At 41.1% G+C, this 18807-nt stretch overlaps 1 protein-coding gene across 3 annotated transcripts in view; it reads right to left on the reverse strand.

Moving 5' to 3' along the window:
* Positions 1–18807, reverse strand: part of LOC100254135 (DENN domain and WD repeat-containing protein SCD1) — a 51580-nt gene that overhangs the window by 15917 nt on the left and 16856 nt on the right. For all 3 annotated transcript variants that reach the window (XM_003634140.4, XM_019226529.2, XM_010665276.3), the window contains 5 exons: positions 14982–15045; positions 14696–14809; positions 4026–4246; positions 424–478; positions 215–298 (listed from right to left, as the gene is read on the reverse strand). In XM_003634140.4, coding sequence (XP_003634188.1) covers positions 215–298; positions 424–478; positions 4026–4246; positions 14696–14809; positions 14982–15045 — 538 coding nt within the window. The remainder of the gene's footprint in view (positions 1–214; positions 299–423; positions 479–4025; positions 4247–14695; positions 14810–14981; positions 15046–18807) is intronic.

Genomic DNA, 18807 nt, shown 5'->3' on the forward strand with positions numbered 1-18807 from the left:
TAAAACGAAAAATAGAAAAGCTATTCTGAGCATAAAATCAGCAACTATTTATCATAAGAAGAAAAGGAAAAAAAATGAAATTTCAAAAGGCAGCCTACTAAAGGAAAAGAAAAGAAAAGTAAAAAAATATCCATGACTTGCAGAAATTAACCAAAAAATATCAGATTATGTGCTGGTGGCTGTAATATAATTATGAGTGAGCAACAAACATCACCATGGGCTCTGGTGGTTGATTGGTTGATCGAGCGCGCTTCTTCAAGAATGCTTGAGTGTTGAAGACATGTGTTCCCGTATTTTCCTGATAAAAGTGATTTTATCACACAAAAGAAAATAATAATAATAATAATAATAATAGAGATTATGGTTAAAAAAAAAAAAGAAAGCCAGAACAATAAAGTAAAAAATAAGAAGGAAATTCCATACAATAAAATTGCGGTAGCCACCCAAAATTGATGCAAAGAACTTCAGGAATATTAGTCTGCACATAAGAAGAGCAATTAAATAAAGATATATGTATTTTCAAAATCTGTCAACTATGAAGTTCATATAAATTAAAAACTCTGATTTGAACATTGAAGTATTGATAGGTACAGTCAAGATAATAATATATTCTAAAGCTCACATAAAAAGGAAATAAATATTTTCCAGATTAAATATTTAAATGTAGCAAAGTAGTTAGACAGCCTTAAGGGCGTCACAAATAAATAAATAAAATGACTCAAGAAACATGCTGGAATAGCAAGTAGAGTTTATCTACTAATACCACTATTCCGCAGATTGATATGCCAGATGAGATTGAATTAAGGGTTTGTTACATGGGTTTTCTAACTGAAATGGGCGTTCCTCTGTTAATCAGTCAGTGGCTTCAGAAACTCTAGCAAGAAGAGTTTATCCACTAATACCACACTTCCACAGATTGATCTGCCAGATGAGATTAAGGGTTTGGTACATGGGTTTTCTTACAATGAATGGGTATTAGTCTCAGATTTAAGATGGCTGTAGTTTTGGAAAGCACTTAACTTAGGAAATTTTAGTGTCTGTTTGGTTCCTGTTTTCAAGAACTGTTTTCTGTTCTTGAAAACAAAAAACATGAAAAACTTGTTTGGGGAAGGGGGGGTGTTTTTGTTTTTTGTGTTTTCCGTATTCTCAAAAACCACTTTTTTTATAACAATAAAAAAATGTTTTCATTATTTTTTATCTGTTCAAAGAATAGATTGTTTTTCGTGTTTTCTCTTCCTTCTTTTTGTGTTTTCTTAACTGCTTTTTGTGTTTCCACAAAGATGAGTTCCACCCAACCACCACACCCCCACCCGCAAACCCTTTCTTCTTCCTTAAATTATTGAAATTAATATGTTTACACATGGTTACAAAGTCATTATTTGTTTAAGAAAATTATAACGGGTGTAAAAATTTCAAAATGAAATAATTTTTTTTTAATTTAAATGAATTATGCATATAAAAATTATTTATACATTTATAATATCAAATTAATGGAAGAAAACACTTTATTAATTAAAAAAATAACTTTCAAACATGTTTTTTATTTAAAAAAAAAATTATTAACTCAACCAAACATGTTTTTTTTTGTTTTTTAGAACAAAAACTATTTTCCAGAATTCAGTTTTCAAACACAATTTTTTTTTTCTGAAAACACAAAAAACTGTTTTCAAACACAACTTCTCTTCAACTTGAATGATCATCGATTTCTCTCCTTCCATAATGTCAAAAACACATACAAAGGGACAACCATTCAAACCTACATCCATTTTTTCCCCACAAAAGATCTATGCCAACAAAAGAGAGTTTCTTTAACCAAAGTAGATATCACCCATGCAATCTCAAAGAAAGAAAACACTAACTGTTCTAATACTCTTGCTTTAGCACAATGAAGGAAAACGTGATCAACTAAATATTCTTCTTCTTTGCATAAAAAGTGTACGAATAAAGTTTTTTGGGTTTTCTAAGGCTTATAAATAAAGGTAAGATTAATTGCCGCAGAAAAGAATAATGATGAACAATACTATTTCTTTATAAAAACTTTGCAACCTTCAATAGTGAGACTCCATTATTTCATTTTTAGGTGAGACTCGTAAAAGGCCTTAATGAGACTCTAAGGTTTTCATATCTCCTCCCTTTCTCACACTTTTATTTTCTTTTCCTCACTCCTCTCCCTAAATCCTAAAAAAGTGAAGCCTTAGCCAACTAATTTAACCGTAGATAGCAAGCTAGAAAAAGAAGAAGCTAGGTTTAAGAAATTTTTCTATGGGATTTTGTTAACATGCAAATATTTCTTCTTTGCATGGGTTAGAGGTTCTATGTTATAGTTTTTGTGAGTGTCTTTTTATGTTGGCAATTTTGGGGTCAAAATTTCCATTATATACTCCCAACTTGAATATTTTGAATCCTCCCTCAAACTCTTGTTCATTTCAAGGATTCAATATTAAAATTGCCACAAGAAATGGTAATATGATCGACCAAGTCTTAAATTGTTATATTTTTATCAAAAATAGGGTTGGAAGCTTAAGGAGTGTCAAAACCTTTGGTTTAATCCATTTGGCTCTAGAGGGCCTACTGAATGATATCACATAATTTTAATAATGTCAAATGATATCACCATTTAGTTGATATCATTTGTTTGTGACTTGCATATAGTTTAATTGTTTGGGAGAGTGTTGTTTTATCATTTTTACATGTGCTTTGTTTGTTTGTTGAAAATTTGTAACAAGAAACACAGGGCTTACATTTGTGTTTCACCTTTTGAAATTTTTATAAGGCACCTATAAATCCCACCACCCCCCACTCCCCCCTTTTTTTCTCCCAGTCCTACTGCATAACTAAGATTCACTTAAAAGTTTCCTTCTAAGGTCAGATTCCTCATCCTCTCTTATGCCTTTTTTGCTTGTGTTGTTCACCTTTGTCCTCTATTAATGACATTTGCTTGTCTCTTATCAAAAAGAGAGATAGAGAGAGGGGAAAAAACTAGAGGCTTATACATCATGGATCTAAAGGTAATATTGTCTTCATTATGCCTTTAACTATAAACACTAGAATAGAGATGTTTTTTAACACACATGCCTATAATAATATTGAATTCTTTAGGGAAAAATTAGCCAATAGATTGAGGATAAAGTTTTGATTGGACGTCGGAGTGGGGGAAGATTCTAAAAGACTGCTTTCTAAAGCTTTCTAACATCATTGTTAAAAAAGTGCTTGGGTGGCTGATTTACAAGGGGACGAGGGGGTCAGCACATTAGAACACAAGATTTTTTGGACTGTTTTTTTTAAATCAGAAACAAAATATTCATTGATAAGGATTTAAAAGTACATGTGAAGAAGGAGGAATTCTTCCCAAATATACAAACTTTGACATATACCTCAATATAGTATCACAAGAAACTATACAAGGGAAAAGCGACTCTACTCCTAGTAGGGATCAATACATCTACAAAAAGAGACCTAAGCTTTGCCTCGCGCCTTGCTATTTTAACCCTTTTGATATTTGAGGCATTTTCACAATTGGAAGTTGGAGATAGTGGAAAAGTTTTGCAGTTATCCATTATTCTATTATCCTTCTTAGTGAAGATATTAATAAATTGGAGTGGAGTGGTCCAAGAACAACTAGTTCTCAGTGAAATCTTTTCATGGATCCTAGGACTCAACAACTAATAGTCTATTCCTAGCTAGTGTACCCTTCTAGTGCACCATCTAAGGTGGGTTTTTCTTCTAAAAGCACATGGAAGAAAATTCTTATGGTGAACCAACTTATGACAAGGGGTTGAACACTTCATGATTGATGCTACCTTTAAAACAAAGTGAGGAATGGGTAAATCATATGCTCACCCTTTGTGGGTGCTCATGTAACTAGTGACCTATGCCTTTCTCCTTGTTCAAGGTTTGACAAATGTTAGCATTCATAGAGCCAGGAATATGACAATTCATTTTGTCTAATCCGGTTAAAGAAAAATAGCTGAATCTAGAAACACAAAGATAACTTCATAAACATTCACAAGGCATCCCAGGATCACCTAAGTTGAAGATCATGATCTTCTCCCCAAGGTTTGTTGCCAACTTTAGGATATTGCTCTGATGAATTACCAAAACTAGCTTTCATCGCATCTATCCCCACCACATTGGGATGCAATAACTTTAGTAGATCACCACGCAAAGACGATAGATCTGGCTCCGGTATAGGAGGTATTTCCTCTGTTGTCGTAATCCGGTTGTATGCAAGGTCAACAACAACAACCTACAATAGAAAAGCAAAGAGAAAACATAAATTTGAATATATCTTATTTTAAATAATCCGGGTACATAAATAAATGTATTATTAACCTTAAAAAAATTAAAAACAAAACAAAAACCAAACGAGTGAACAAACAAAAGGAAGGGGCAAAAAAATCATAGGTTTGTAGAAGAATTAAAAGATTTTTTTTTTTTTTTTTTGATAAATGAGCACAAATATATTAAAGGGCGGAAAGCCACAAAGCATACAGGAAGTATACACAGTAGCCTAAAAACAAAAAACACATGAACAAAAACCTCACCACCCCTTAAGGAACGGCAAGCCATCCCAAAAAACCTAAAAGCAAAGAGGACTCCTCTTTTTCCCCACAAAGGGGCCCCTCCAACTAAGTAACACCTCTTTGACTGTCTCTGCGAACACCCAATGAGCCCCAAACAAGGCAAGGACGATCGCCCAGAGGACCCTGACCACTATACAGTGTAAAAGAATATGATTTACATTTTCCTCTTCACAACCACACAAAAAGCAACGATTAGGAAGGTGCCAGCCCCATCTTTGGAGCCTATCCAAAGTTAGGATCTTCTCCCACGTGGCCTCCCAAGCAAAAAAAGCAACTTTGGTTGGAACCTTATCCACCCAAATGCTCTTTTTCAGGAAGGTGATGGCACTAGGGGCTGCCAGCAGCTTAGAAGCATCCCTAATCCGAAAAGAACCATGACCCCCTCCTTTCCATATCACTGAGTCCTCTTCTGAAGCAATCCTCAAGTCCCTCAGCATATGAAACAGCTCTCCTATAGCATCCAGCTCCCAATCATTAGAATCTCTGGAGAGTCTAATGTTCCAACCTCCTTAACCAAGGCTAGAATCCCACACTTCATTGACCGTAGCGTTCTTATGGACCGCCAAGGCAAATAGCTGGGGAAAAGTTTGGGACAGCGCCTCATTACCACACCACTGATCAGTCCAAAAATTGACCTTGGTCCCCTCTCCCACCTTGAACCCTATGTTATCCCAACACCAGTTCGTCTCCTTCAAAATCTCCTTCCAAACCCTCACTCCAAACGTTCCGCGAGCTTCATTAGTTCGCCAACCAAAACCCTCATGGCCATACTTCACCCTGATCACCTTCTTCCAAAGGATTTCTTTTTCAAAGGCAAATCTCCAAATCCATTTGCCCAACAAGGCCTTGTTCAAGAGATCAATCTTCCGAATGCCTAGGCCCCCCTTCTCCTTTTGAGTGCACACCACCTCCCAATTGATTAAATGGATTTTCCTTTCCAAGCTTCCCCCTCCTCAAAGAAAGTCTCTTTGTAATTTTTCGAGCTTTTTTGCTACTAGCTTGGGCATTCGAAAGAGAGACAATTGGTAAATAAGTATGCTGGCCAAGGTACTTTTAATGAGGGTAATTCTCCCGCCCTTAGACAAATATTGTCTTTTCCAAAGGGCTAACCTTCTTCTCATTCTTTCTTCCACCCCATCCCACATAGACGAGGCCTTGTGATTGGCTCCAAGGGGCAGCCCCAAATATACAGTAGGAAGAGACCCCACTCTACACCCTAACTCCACTGCCAATTCGTCAATGTCTTCAACCTCCCCAACCGGAATTACTTCGCTTTTTTGCTAGGTTTATTTTTAGACCAGAGGCTGCCTCAAACCACGCCAAGATCCAACTTAGAGAGGTTAGGTGTTCTTTCCTTGCTTCGCAGAAAATAATTGTGTCATCAGCAAAGAGCAAATGAGACACATTCATCTCCATTCCCCCCCTCCCTTGAAGACTACAGCCTGAAATGAAACCCCCATCAATAGCCCTTCTTAAAAGTACACTTAGCACTTCCATACCCAACACAAAAAGGTAAGGAGAAAGGGGATCTCCTTGACGCAGCCCCCTGGAATTGGAGAAGTAACCTGCTGGCACCCCATTAACCAAAACAGAAAATTTTGCAGTTGAAATGCACCACCAAATCCACTCCATCCAACAAGATTCAAAGCCCATCTTGTGCAAGACCTTCATGAGGAAATTCCAATTAATGCTATCATAGGCTTTTTCAATATCCAGTTTACAAATCAACCATTTCTCTTAACGTTTATGCCAAAAATCAATCACCTCATTAGCTATGAGCAAGGCATCCAAAATCTGTCTTCCCCTCACAAAAGCATTTTGGTCCGCAGAGACCACCTTATCTAAAACCTTCTTCAACCTATTGGCCAGCACTTTGGCCAAAAGCTTATATGAACCTCCTAGAAGGCTGATGGGCTTGAAGTCCCCCAAGTCCTCAGCCCCACCTTTCTTTGGAATGAGGACTGGGAAGGTAGTATTGAGACTCTTAGCAAAAGATTTCTTGTCAAAAAACTCCTTAAACAGGTCCACAATCTCCTCCTTCACGAAGTCCCAGCAAGATTGCCAAAAGGCCACTGTGAACCCATCCGGGCCTAGAGCCTTATCTCCATTCATTTCCATCAAAGCAGAATGGATTTCTTCCTCAGTGAAGGGCAGCTCCAAGACTTCAGCTTCATTCCGGTTTAGACTTTTATTTTTATTTTTTTTTATCAGCAAACACAATTCATTAAAAGAAGAGGCTGAAGAGCCCCAACGTATACAGGGCGTATACAAGGCAACAAAGGCCAAACAAGCAAAAAGCCAAAAAACAAACCACCCCTTAACTGGAGGCAAACCACTCCAGGAAATCTATAAGGGAAAGCGGCTCCTCTACCATATACAATTTAGCCCAACCCCAGAAATTACATACAAAAGAATATTTAAACCTCTGAATTGCTAAACCCCACCCCCCCCCCCCCCCCCCCCCCCAAAAGGCTAATCTATTCCTTTCCTTCCAAACCATCCAAAAAATGAATAACAGAATGGAATTCCAGAATTTTTTCCTTTTTTTCCCCACAAAAGCACCCCCTCAACTATATAAAACCTCTTTTACAGTATTAGGGAACGCCCACTTGACCCCAACTAAACCCAACACTAAGTCCCAAAGCACTCTAGCCACTGTACAATGAATAAGTAAATGATCCACACTTTCCGCTTCACAAGCACACAAAAAACACCGATTAGGTAGCTGTCAGCCTCTCTTTTGGAGCCTATCAAGAGTCAAGATCTTTCCCCAAGTCGCTTCCCACGCAAAAAACATGATTTTAGTTGGGACTCTTCCCACCCAAATTTTGTTTTTCGGAAAGTTGACCTCCATAGGCCTATCCAGCCAGCTATACGCTTCCTTCACTTTAAACTGCCCACTTCCCCCTCCCTTCCAAGAAACCGAGTCATCCTCCCAAGTTATCCTAAGTCCTCTCAACGCTTGGAGCAACTCGCCTACCATCTCCACCTCCCAGTCATTAAAATCCCTTATAAAACACAAATTCCAGCCTCCTTCCCCTACATTACGGTCCCACAGGTCTTCAACTGTCGCATTTCTGTTGGCTGCCAAAATGTAGAGATGCGGAAACCTTTGGGACAGCGCTGCCTCCCCGCACCACACGTCAGTCCAGAATCTGATTTTGTTACCTTTCCTCACAATAAACACCATTTTGTCCCAACACCATCCAGCTTCCTTTAAGATCTCCTTCCACACCCCCACCCCACACGCACCCACAGCCTTTTTGGTCTTCCAACCATAATCCTCTTGACCATACTTAGCCACCAGCACTTGCTTCCAAAGGGCCTCTTTATTCGAAGCGAATCTCCAAGTCCATTTGCCAAGTAACGCTTTATTCATAATGCTAAACTTCCTAATTCCCAGTCCCCCATTCACCTTATCCCCACACACCACTTCCCACTTAACCAGATGAGCTTTCCTCTCCATGTGACCCCCCCCCCCCCCCCACCCCACAAAAAGTCTCTTTGCAATTTTTCTAACCTTCTTGCCACAGAAAAGGGCATACGGAATAAAGACATCTGATACACTGGTATGCTTACCATAGAGCTTTTGATTAGAGTGATTCTCCCACCCTTTGAAATATATTGGCTCTTCCAAAGGGCGAGCCTCCTTCTCATTTTCTCTTCTACCCCATCCCACCCATAGGCAGCCTTATTAGGCACCCCCAGAGGCAGCCCCAAATACACAGTCAGCAGCTGCCCCACCCTACACCCTAACTCCACAGCCAGCTCCTCTATCCTTTGCACCTCCCTTACTGGAATAATCTCGCTTTTAGCCAAATTAATTCTTAACCCGGACGCGGCTTCAAACCAGAACAAAATCCAACTTAAATTCGTTAAATACTCCTTCTTCGCCTCACAAAAGACAATGGTGTCATCTGCAAAAAGCAAATGAGCAATGTGGACAGCCCGCCCTCTATCGCGTTGAATTTTGCACCCTGAGATGAAACCCCCCTCCATAGCCCTTCTGATAAGAATGCTCAACACTTCCATCCCCATGACAAAAAGGTAAGGGGACAGGGGGTCCCCTTGCTGCAGCCCTTTTGAACTCGAGAAGAAACCAGCTGGCGTTCCATTCACCATAACTGAAAATTTGGCTGTGGAAATACACCACCACATCCACCTCAGCCACTTAGCGCCAAATCCCATTTTTTCCATGACCTTCAAGAGGAATTGCCAGTTGATACTGTCATAGGCCTTCTCTATATCTAGCTTGCAGATAACCCCCTTATCCCCCTTCTTATTCCAGAAGTCTATCACTTCATTTGCTATTAGAGAGGCGTCAAGAATCTGCCTACCCATAACAAACGCGTTCTGATCATGGGAGACTACTTTACCTATTACTTTCTTAAGTCTGTTGGCCAACACTTTTGCCATCAGCTTATAGAGACCCCCCAATAGGCTGATGGGTCTGAAGTCTCCTAAATCCTCAACCCCTCCTTTCTTAGGAATCAACACCAAAAACGTGTTGTTAATACTCTTAAGGAACGTATTCTGGTCATGGAACTCCTTAAACATCTCCATTATTTCCTCCTTGACGAAATCCCAGCAGCATTGCCAAAAGAAGACAGAGAACCCATCAAGGCCTGGGGCTTTATCCCCATTCATTTCCATCAGGGCTGACTGGACTTCACCCTCCGTGAAGGGAGCCTCCAGAATCTCTGCCTCTTGCACGCTAATTTGATTAAAAGGGAGGCTTCCAATGTCCGCCTTCCACCCTGAATTTTCGGAAAATTGCTGCTGAAAAGCATTTGCTACCCCTTCTCTAATATCACGCTCCTCTGTCAGTCTAAGCCCATTGATTTTAATTCTGTCCATGTGATTAATTCGCCTATGGGCAGAAGCCATTCGGTGGAAGTATCTCGTGTTCCTATCCCCTGCCTTCAACCAAAGTTCCCTAGACACCTGCCTCCAGTGAGTTTCTTCCAGATCTACCCACTTGGCATAATCCTCCTTGGCTTCCTTCTTACAAGCTAATTCCTCCATTGTCCAGCTTCTTTCATCCTCCACTCTGTCCCAAAACTCCACTTGCTGTATCGCAGCCCCCTTGTTACTTTCCAGATTACCAAACTCCTCCCTATTCCAAACTTTAAGTTTCTGCTTCAGTCCCTTCAATTTCGCCGACAATCTAAAACTGGCGTTGCCCCTGACCTCTATTCCCCCCCACCATCTCCGAATTAAATCCTTAAACCCCTCGACTTTGAACCACATGTTTTCGAATCTGAAGGGGTCAGGCCCTCTCCTCCAACTACCCCCCTCAAGTAATACTGGAAAGTGGTTCGAGGTCGGCCTGGGAAGCCTGTGCTGGCTCACCACTGATCAAGCCAGCAAGGGGACACCAGGAATCTATCTAGTCGAGCCTTTGACAGACTATTCAGACCCCCACTCCACGTGAAGGCACCCCCTTGCAATTGAAGGTCCACAAGACCTAGCTCATCTACAACTTCCGCAAACCTCCTCATAGCTGAAGTTACTCTCCCTTGCCTACTTCTCTCACCTTGAGCCAGGGTAATGTTGAAATCACCACCTAGACACCAAGGCCCCTCCCAAATTCCTCTGATCGCCCCTACTTCGTCCCACAACCACTCCCTTTCAAGTCTAGTGAACGGGCCATAAACCCCCGTAAAAGCCCAAGTCACCCCATTCTCCATTGTTCTGAATCTGCAGGATAAAGAGAACTAACCCACCTCCCACTCCAGCAGCTCCAGAGCTCTTTTATCCCAACAAATTAGGATACCCCCAGCCGAGCCACACGCATTTAGGGCCTTCCACTCTAAAAACCTACCCGTTCCTAAACTTCTCACCACCCTGTCAATCATATCCTGAATTTTTGTCTCCTGGATGCAAAAAAGATCCACCTTCTGCTTCCTAATGACCGATTTAATAACCTTCCTTTTCGTGCTTTCGTTCACCCTCCTCACATTCCAGCTCAACAATTTGAGATTCATTAATCAATCACCATCTGCACTCCTTTGCCCTGAATAGGGCCTTTCTTTTTACCATCCCCCTCATAATTCATTGAGCATTCCAACCTCTTTAGCTCCCTTTCAAACCTCGATTTTTCCAATAATCCTTTACTATGAATCTTTTCCCTTCTTTTCCTGATTTTGACCAAAAAATTTAATATATCCTTTTCCAGACCATCAGTCGAAAAGCCCAGAAATTGGCTGAACCTTGCTAGACTCCTTTCTTGCCAATCCAGGTCCCCTTCCCCCCTTTCTTCTTGAATCTCAACCTGTGAAGACCCCCCCTCTTGTTCCCTTGCCGTTGCTAAAGGGCCTTTGAATTCAACCATGTCCCAGCAAGCACTACCACTCGCCCTAGAGCCAGCTGCACCTTGCCTTTGTGATTCCCTGCCATTCTGGCAGACCTCCCTTAATACCCCAGAATGATCAAAGAACTCCCCCTCTGGAGTCCGATCAAGAGAAAATAGAGAAGAAAGAGAAGGATTCCCCGAGTCCCAACAACCCCCTAAATAAAATAAAGCCTCATACCTCATAGCTTCATCCTGTAGAACACTGTCTACCATCGCCTTGAGGGGGCTGACCTTCTGAGAAATCTCAGTTTCCTTCTCTCTCACTCTTAGGAATTCAAGCTCAATGTTGGCTTCACCAAGCAGCCCAGAGTGAACTAAGGCTTCCATCGGGCCTGATTTAGGCTGCCTCACCTTCGGGCCTGTTCTCTTCTTGCCTGGAGGCCCACCTAGCTGGGCCCTATTCTCCTGCATCCAACTCGAGGACGGCCCGCTACACTTTCTTTGATTCGAAAATAGCCCAGATCGCGGCCCAGGGTCCTCCTCTAATACTTTCTCCTTGCCTTTTGGGCCTTTCAATCTGCCCGTCGGCCCAAGCCCACCACTTCTAACTTCTTTTGACCCTACTGATCCAAATGTTGAATGCAGGCTAGGCCCCCCGTCTCTCCTCAGACCGAGATTGGGTCCATTAAGCCCATCCAATGTCAACCCATCTTCCGCCCCATCCTCTGACGCCCGGAGCATCGACCCGAATTGGATCCGGCCCACCGACGAGACCCTGCCCATCCCGTCCGCCCGCACTTCCGTCACATCGTCTGACCGTAGCAGTGCCTCGAGACCTGCGCTGCCCCATCCTCTACTCGCCAGCCAGCGTGTGCGCCTCCGTCGTCCCTTTCCTCGCGAACTGTTGCTCCCCGACAGTCCTCCGTCTTCTGTCTGATCATCGGCTTTACTTCCCACCAGAGCGGAAGGTGATATGTGGTCTCTTCCACTCCGATTTCTAACGAGCTTGGCAACTCGCCTCTCTTCATCTTCACCAGAATCCTCGCCCACCGGAGGTTTTCCATTTTCTCCGTCAAGGCATCCATGGCTACAAAGCCCCCGCATTCATCTCCCACCCTTCGCAAAATGCTAGGAACCCAGAGCGACAACGGCAAACCTTTAATCCTCACCCAAAGTTCCTCTTCTATTTCCCCTTCTTCCAAACACCCATAGCTCGGACTCCACCGCTCCAGATCAACGTGAATCCCCCCCACCAACCTTTCCCCGACATCAAAAAATTTCCTGGCTTCTGCCGCCTTTTCAAATTCCAATAGGGCCTGACCCTCATCCATCCAGGCCAACCCTAACTTCCCTTTTAACCCCCAAACACTCGCCATCTGCCATCCCATCCTCGCCAAATCCCTTCCTTCGGCTGCCTTAGGGTTCCATTTTCCCACCAAGCATTGTCCCAACCGATCCACATTTCTGCGGATGTCCTCTTCCTTAAATTCCATCCTGAACCAGATGCTATTCCTATTCCCCCCTCTCTTCCCCATTTCAGATGACACTCTTTCAGGGATTGGCTCGTCATAGTTTTCCTCCCTTCTATTAGTCCTTTTATACAAGTTCTGCACCACTTCCGCCATAACTGGCCATCCCTCTCTACCCCCTCTGCCTCTCAGGATGCAGATACTGTACCTTTTCTCCTCCGCATCTACGACTCCTAGCCTGATAAAGCTTCCTGCCTTGTTAACTTCACGCACCATGGAATACCTTCTCCCCTTTTCCTTCCATCCCTTCTCCCATTTGTCGTTTTTCCTATCCTTAATACACTGTTCCAGCCCTTCCAGAAACATCCCGACACTTGCCGGCCCCAATCTCACCCATGAGGATACACCTTTTTTACTTTCCACAATGAAGATTAGGGTTTTACCTCTTCTCTTCTCCACCTCTACTTCAAAGGTTTTCGATTCCACCCCGAACTTCTGCCTTTTCCGATTCGATTCCACCTCGTCGTCGTCACCCTCCCCCCCGCTCTCACCCTCTCTCTCTCTCATCGTTTTCAGCATGACATATTCATTCCGGTTAGACTTTGAAGGTGCAGTCCCTCAATATCAGCTTTCCAGCCTGGCTCCTCTGAAAGCAACTGCTGAAAAGCATTCACAATCCCCTCTCTCACCTCCTACTCCTCATCCAACCACCCCCCATTGATCTTAATTTTATCCAAGGAGTTGTTTCTTCGATGGGCATTGGTCATCCGGTGAAAGAAACCTGTGTTCTTATCCCTTTCCTTAAGCCACAGCTCCCTTGACACTTGTCTCCAATGAGTTTCTTCCAATAACACCCACTTTTTAAAGGTTTCCTTAGCTTCTCTTTTCAGCTCCGTCTCACCTTCTGTCAGACTCCTTTCACTCTCCACCCCATCCCAGAATTCGACTTGTTGAAGGGCTAAGTTTTTATTAACTTCCAGCCTTCCAAACACATCCCTGTTCCATCCTTTGATTTTTTCCTTCATGACCTTCATCTTAGTAGCCAATCTAAAACTGGCCCTCCCTCTCCCCTAGAAGAATTAAAAGATTTTGCACACAAATATTTTATGGGCGATTAAAAGATTACATGTCAATTAGTTACCAAAACAAGTTGGGTGGAAAATGAGTAAGTTAAAGCATGTGATAAAGTTTATTTCCAAATAGAAATAAGTTAGCAAAACATAAAAAACTATACACACTAATTTATGCAGCCTAATGAAGTCTTACTTATAATTGTGACAAACAGTCCACAGGACTGACGGAGAAATCAATTGAACAAAGAAAACATGGCTTAAATATAAGATGTTCACAGGTGCAGGGACCAACCCAACCATTTATCACAGGCTCAAGACATTCCCAATTAGACATTTGATTTTCTATCTGGATTAATAGGCTTGCAAAAGTTCCAAGTTATAAAATGATTTACATTTGATATTCCATAGATTAAGAAGAACAAGACAATCCCAGTTATACAAGGAGTGAGACTCAATGTTCCATATGGATTGACTGCATCATGCTCTTTCTGCAGCTGAACACATTCCTTTTTTGCCCCTATGTTTATTGATTTTCCAGTATTCCACTTTATGCTCCATAATAGAGATCATATCCTGGACAGAAAATGTAACCGGCATGAACAGAAAGACATGTTCTCATTTCTCAAGTAGCCACACAAATTATTTCTTTAACTTTTACTGAAAAATTTACTATTACTCTTCACTAACTAGGACATAGAATCCAGCAATATTGATTCAGATATAATGGGTATTTAGCTAGCAAATTTCCAGGGAAATTAAGCAACTTACATAAATTCTTGGCGCACATTTTTCCAAGAGGACATGAGATAAATTATTTAATTTCATAAAGTACAGAATAATTCATGTTTAATTGGATAATATGGTGTCTCCGCCAGATAGGATTTTCAGAAAACTGAGAAAAGAAAAGAGGCACAAAATGCCTAAATTGATCATACAATTCTCATAAAATGGCTAAGGGGGCGGGGAGGGGGAGGGCTAAGAAGATGACAAGGTAGGAAATACTTACCACGTCACACAACAAAGAATTTTTAGAAAGAAAAATACAACATATGAGGGGTGATATAATCCACCAAGAATATTACAATGAATATAAGGAAAAATAAATTAATAAACCACTCAAATTATATGAAGTAACTTGGAGAAAAATCACTCATCTGTTCTTTTGATTAGAGTTGTACACTCAGGATTCTTCATCCTTCACATGTACTTCTAAATCATTACTAATGAATATTTTGTTTCTGATAAAAAAAGATATACATATATGAAGTAACTTACACCATCCATTGCCAGATTAGAAGTGTCAACACCTGAATGGAGACCCATCATATATGGTGTAGGAGCATCAATATAGTCCACTCCACTGAAAAATAGTAATGGAATGTATACATGCTTCAGAACAACAAACATAAAAAGATTAGATGAGAGTTTAACTTTAATTTTCAGCAATAATATAACAAGTGAAGCTGAAGTAATATGAAAACCTATACAGAATTCATATGAAGGAAGCTTTTAATCCTAGCCCAATAAAAGAGCACTTGTACACAAAGGAGCCAAACCCTACCTGCCACCGGAATGGATAAATTAAATGACATATGGCCTCGGATACAAGAGTTAAAAGTGAGTACCTGCCACAGGCAAAAGCACATTTAATATCTATATTCAAATAAACAAGCAATAGCCACATAATTCACATTTCCAGGCAGTTGTAAACCTAAGCAAAAACAAGAATGGAACCCATAACAAGAAAATTGTAGATTGCAAGAGTAATAAGAGCACTTTTAGCCTAAGTTTTAAATAGTGGGACTTACTAAGGGAGTAAACTAGTACAATAGTAACCAAGATTTTGAATTCAGAAAATAAACTAGTTCATTCGGAAAAAAGTGGCACATAAAATAATTTGTTGAATTCAAGGATATGGATGAAGAAGGTCCACTGCAAGAGAAAAGTTGGGCAGTGTATCGACTTAAGTGAAGTCAGGCTTAGTGAAAGAGTTGCGTTGTCGGTTGGGCCGGCTAATGGTGGATTGCAATGGGCGTGGATGTGGGTTGAAGGACAGGATGAAGGGTCTAGTGGGATAGGAGATGGGCCAGTCCTCTAATGATTTTAAAAGAGTAGGCTTGATTTCGACAGACTTAAGTAGAGTAATGGAGAAGGCTTGGAAAGATATGGTGCTCTATTGGCCCTTAATGTTTGAGAGAGGTTGATTGTCGGCTTGGAGACATCAAAGGGAGACCATCATCTCTATCCGAGTACAATCATAGCTTCATTCATTCGCTGAACCTTGGGAGAGGAGTTCGATGGCAAGGTGGCATCAACGAGGCAACCCGCATCTCTAGTTTTTTGTCCTTCGATCACTAATGAGGTTCTCTTGGACGTGACGGCCAAGTTTATAGGTCTTCCTCAACTCTCAATGATTTCTTTGGGGAATAGGGCTCTTCCTTCTTTTCTAAAGATGGGGTGCTTGTGGAGGGTTGTGATACAAAGGGTTAGGGAAAGGGACTTAGGGGTGCCTCTCTAAGCTTCTAGAGGGATCAACGGAAGAGGTCAATGGACTGTTGAGGATGGTTACAACGGATAGTTGTCCGATGGAATTCCCAAAGCACAAAATGAGAGTTGCTGAAGGCTTAGCAAGAAAGAAAGTCATGGAAGAGTGTAAAGAGTAAGATCGAAGAGATAGCTGAGGGAGAGGTGGCCTTGTTAGAGGATTAGCCCTCTAGTAGTTTGGCTACCTTCAATAATTGGTTGTACATGCAAACAGAGGGATATGAGGTAGATATTCTATCTCTTCTAAGAAAGATAAAAGCCAGAAAAAGAGCTTAGTAAAAGGAGGAAGAAGACAACTTCATCTAAATTTGAAAGAGAGCTGAAGAAACTGAAGTACATAGTGGTCTATAAGGGATCAACAAAAATTGGGAAAAGTATTGGGAAGAAAGGATGGGAACTTGTTGGAAAATAAGAAGTCTTTTTTTGTGTTTCCTTTTATTTGATGAGTTTGAATCTTTCCTTACTCCTCAGTAACCAAGTAATACACCCTATCTCTCTTTAGCACTACCAATCATCTTCCTCGTGGTTAGGTCCTAAAACACACAATGAGTGGGAAAGAAAGTTACAGAATAATTTTGAGATTTTGTTAATTTACTGATGGACAATAAGTTACGTGACATATTTGGGACATGTAAAACAGATAAAAAAAATGATATCACAAGTGACTAAAACATTGCCTTTACCACTAATGTGAGTCAAAGACCCATCATGACAGCCCTTCTAGGCTCTTGAAAAGGAAGAAGTAAGGGATAAACAAAGGGTTGATGGTAATAGAAGGTCACGAATATGATAGGCAAGGCTTGACAATGAAGGCTAAGAAGGAGAAGGAGAAGGAACTACCAGGAATATTTTTTCAGCTCTGATATCATGCTTGAAAATAAGAAATCTTCTTATTATTCATTAAAAATCAGTACACATATATATACGTGTACAATAAATGAAAACCAAATAAGACAGCTGACCTACTCCTTAAATTCTTCCTACAAATCCTCTAAATTACTACTTTCCTAATTTACATAGTCAACTAATTTAAATATGCACAAAATTAGGAATAATCAAATAAACTCCATGAAATCAGCATTCAGCTAGGAATATTTCTTGGAATGTTAAAGAGGGCAAATGACAGTGATAAGAGGAAACTAATCAAATCCATGGTTGGATCGCAGAAGGTTGATTTGGTTTGCTTAAAAGAAACAAAAATTCAAGAGATGTCAAAGGAGCCAGTATGAGTTGTGGGCAGATTTTTGGAATGGCAATCATGGGTGCTAAGGGTGCTTCTGGCAAGGTGCTAGTTTTCTAGGATTACAAGATGCTAAAGCTTATGGATAGGGTATTGGGAGAACTTTCAATTTCCTGTCAATTCAAAAATTGTTAAGGATGGTTTTATTTAGGCCTTCACAAGGGTGTACGGGCCCATCCTAGGGAAAATACAAATATTTAGAAGGTAAGGGGAATATGAGAATATCTTTGACATTTTTCCCTCTATTTATCTAACAAGCAAGTGCAAATGTGCAAATTCAAATCTTGAAAATGCAGTAGTAATAGTTTTAAAAGGCGCAAAGCATAATATATGGTACATGTCTAACTAAAGTGAAACTTAGGATGCATATCAATTTCATAAAATATAATTCAAAATCTAATCCAACAACAAGAAGTTTAAGATTCTAAACATACAAAAGAAACTTTCAACAAAAATGTAATGAAATTATATAAATTTCAATATACAATTAGAAATTGTAAAAAAAAAAAAAAAAGTGTTAAAAAAGGAAAAATAAAGTAAACGAGGCACATCTCTCCAACAAAGCGCATGCCTTAGCAAGAAAAGCTCTAAAACTAGCAAGTGATTGCGCCTTAGACCTAAACACAACTTTAAGAACTATGCAGCCACTTCACGAAAACTGCAACTCACCTTGTCTTTGGAGAGCCTAAAAATCCTTGGAGTCTCCTGTCGACCCCCTCATTCAGGCAACATCACAATGCTAGGTCAGTGTCATGGTGCTGATGAAGTGGGTTTCGAGAGTCGATGAAGTCCTCGTGGCAGAAGCGGTGGGGTTCGAAGGTAGGTTTTCCTCCCCCCTTCCTCCTTCTCCAAATGGGTCTCCCTCTCGCGGTGTCAGGGGAGCATGTCAGGCAAGGGTGGGGCCTCCCTTTGGGTTTCCAGGTCTTGCCCTTTAACCATTAAGTTTGTTGCTCCAAGATGGGAGGTTGGTGGACCTCACGGGAAGCACAAAGAAGGATTCCTCAAGGATTGGACAGTTAGGGTAAGGAGGGGGAGGCCAGTAAAGCAATGGAGGCTCGTCGCGTTTCGAAGGAGGAGAAGATTGGCTCTGTTAGCCTTCCCGATAACTTGGTCACGTTCAGTAGCTTTTTGGGCTTGCCAGTGGTGAGAGTTGAAAAGGAAATCAACTCCCTCCCAAGGAAAATGGAGTCAAGAAAAGGTCATGGGATAAAGGTTGCAAGGGGAAAGAGGAATTAGTTTTCGGCTACTTGTTTGGAGAGAGAGATGCAAAAACTGGAACGCTCAGTCAATTACAATTGTTCTCCTCTCTTAGTCAGGGGAAAGAGGAGGGGCAGTGGGATCTCAATTTCTTAGTTATGAGGCTGTTTTTTTCATTTACAGTTTGGTTGCAAGTTTTTGGTTTCAGAAGGTCTTAGGGGTGTTTTCTATTTTGTGGTATGCTTTAGGCGTCTCTTTTTGGTGTTGTTGGTGTTTTTGTGCTAGTCCTTCCCGCCAAGGTATGTCCGATTGTTCTTAGGGAGCCATGGTTTGGTTGTTTTTAGGGTGGTTGGTATTTAATCTTCCCTCTTCTCTCTTGCTAGCCTTTGGGCCTATATTGTATACT

Source organism: Vitis vinifera, chromosome 17 (assembly GCF_030704535.1).
Source record: "Vitis vinifera cultivar Pinot Noir 40024 chromosome 17, ASM3070453v1".
NCBI lineage: Eukaryota > Viridiplantae > Streptophyta > Magnoliopsida > Vitales > Vitaceae > Vitis > Vitis vinifera.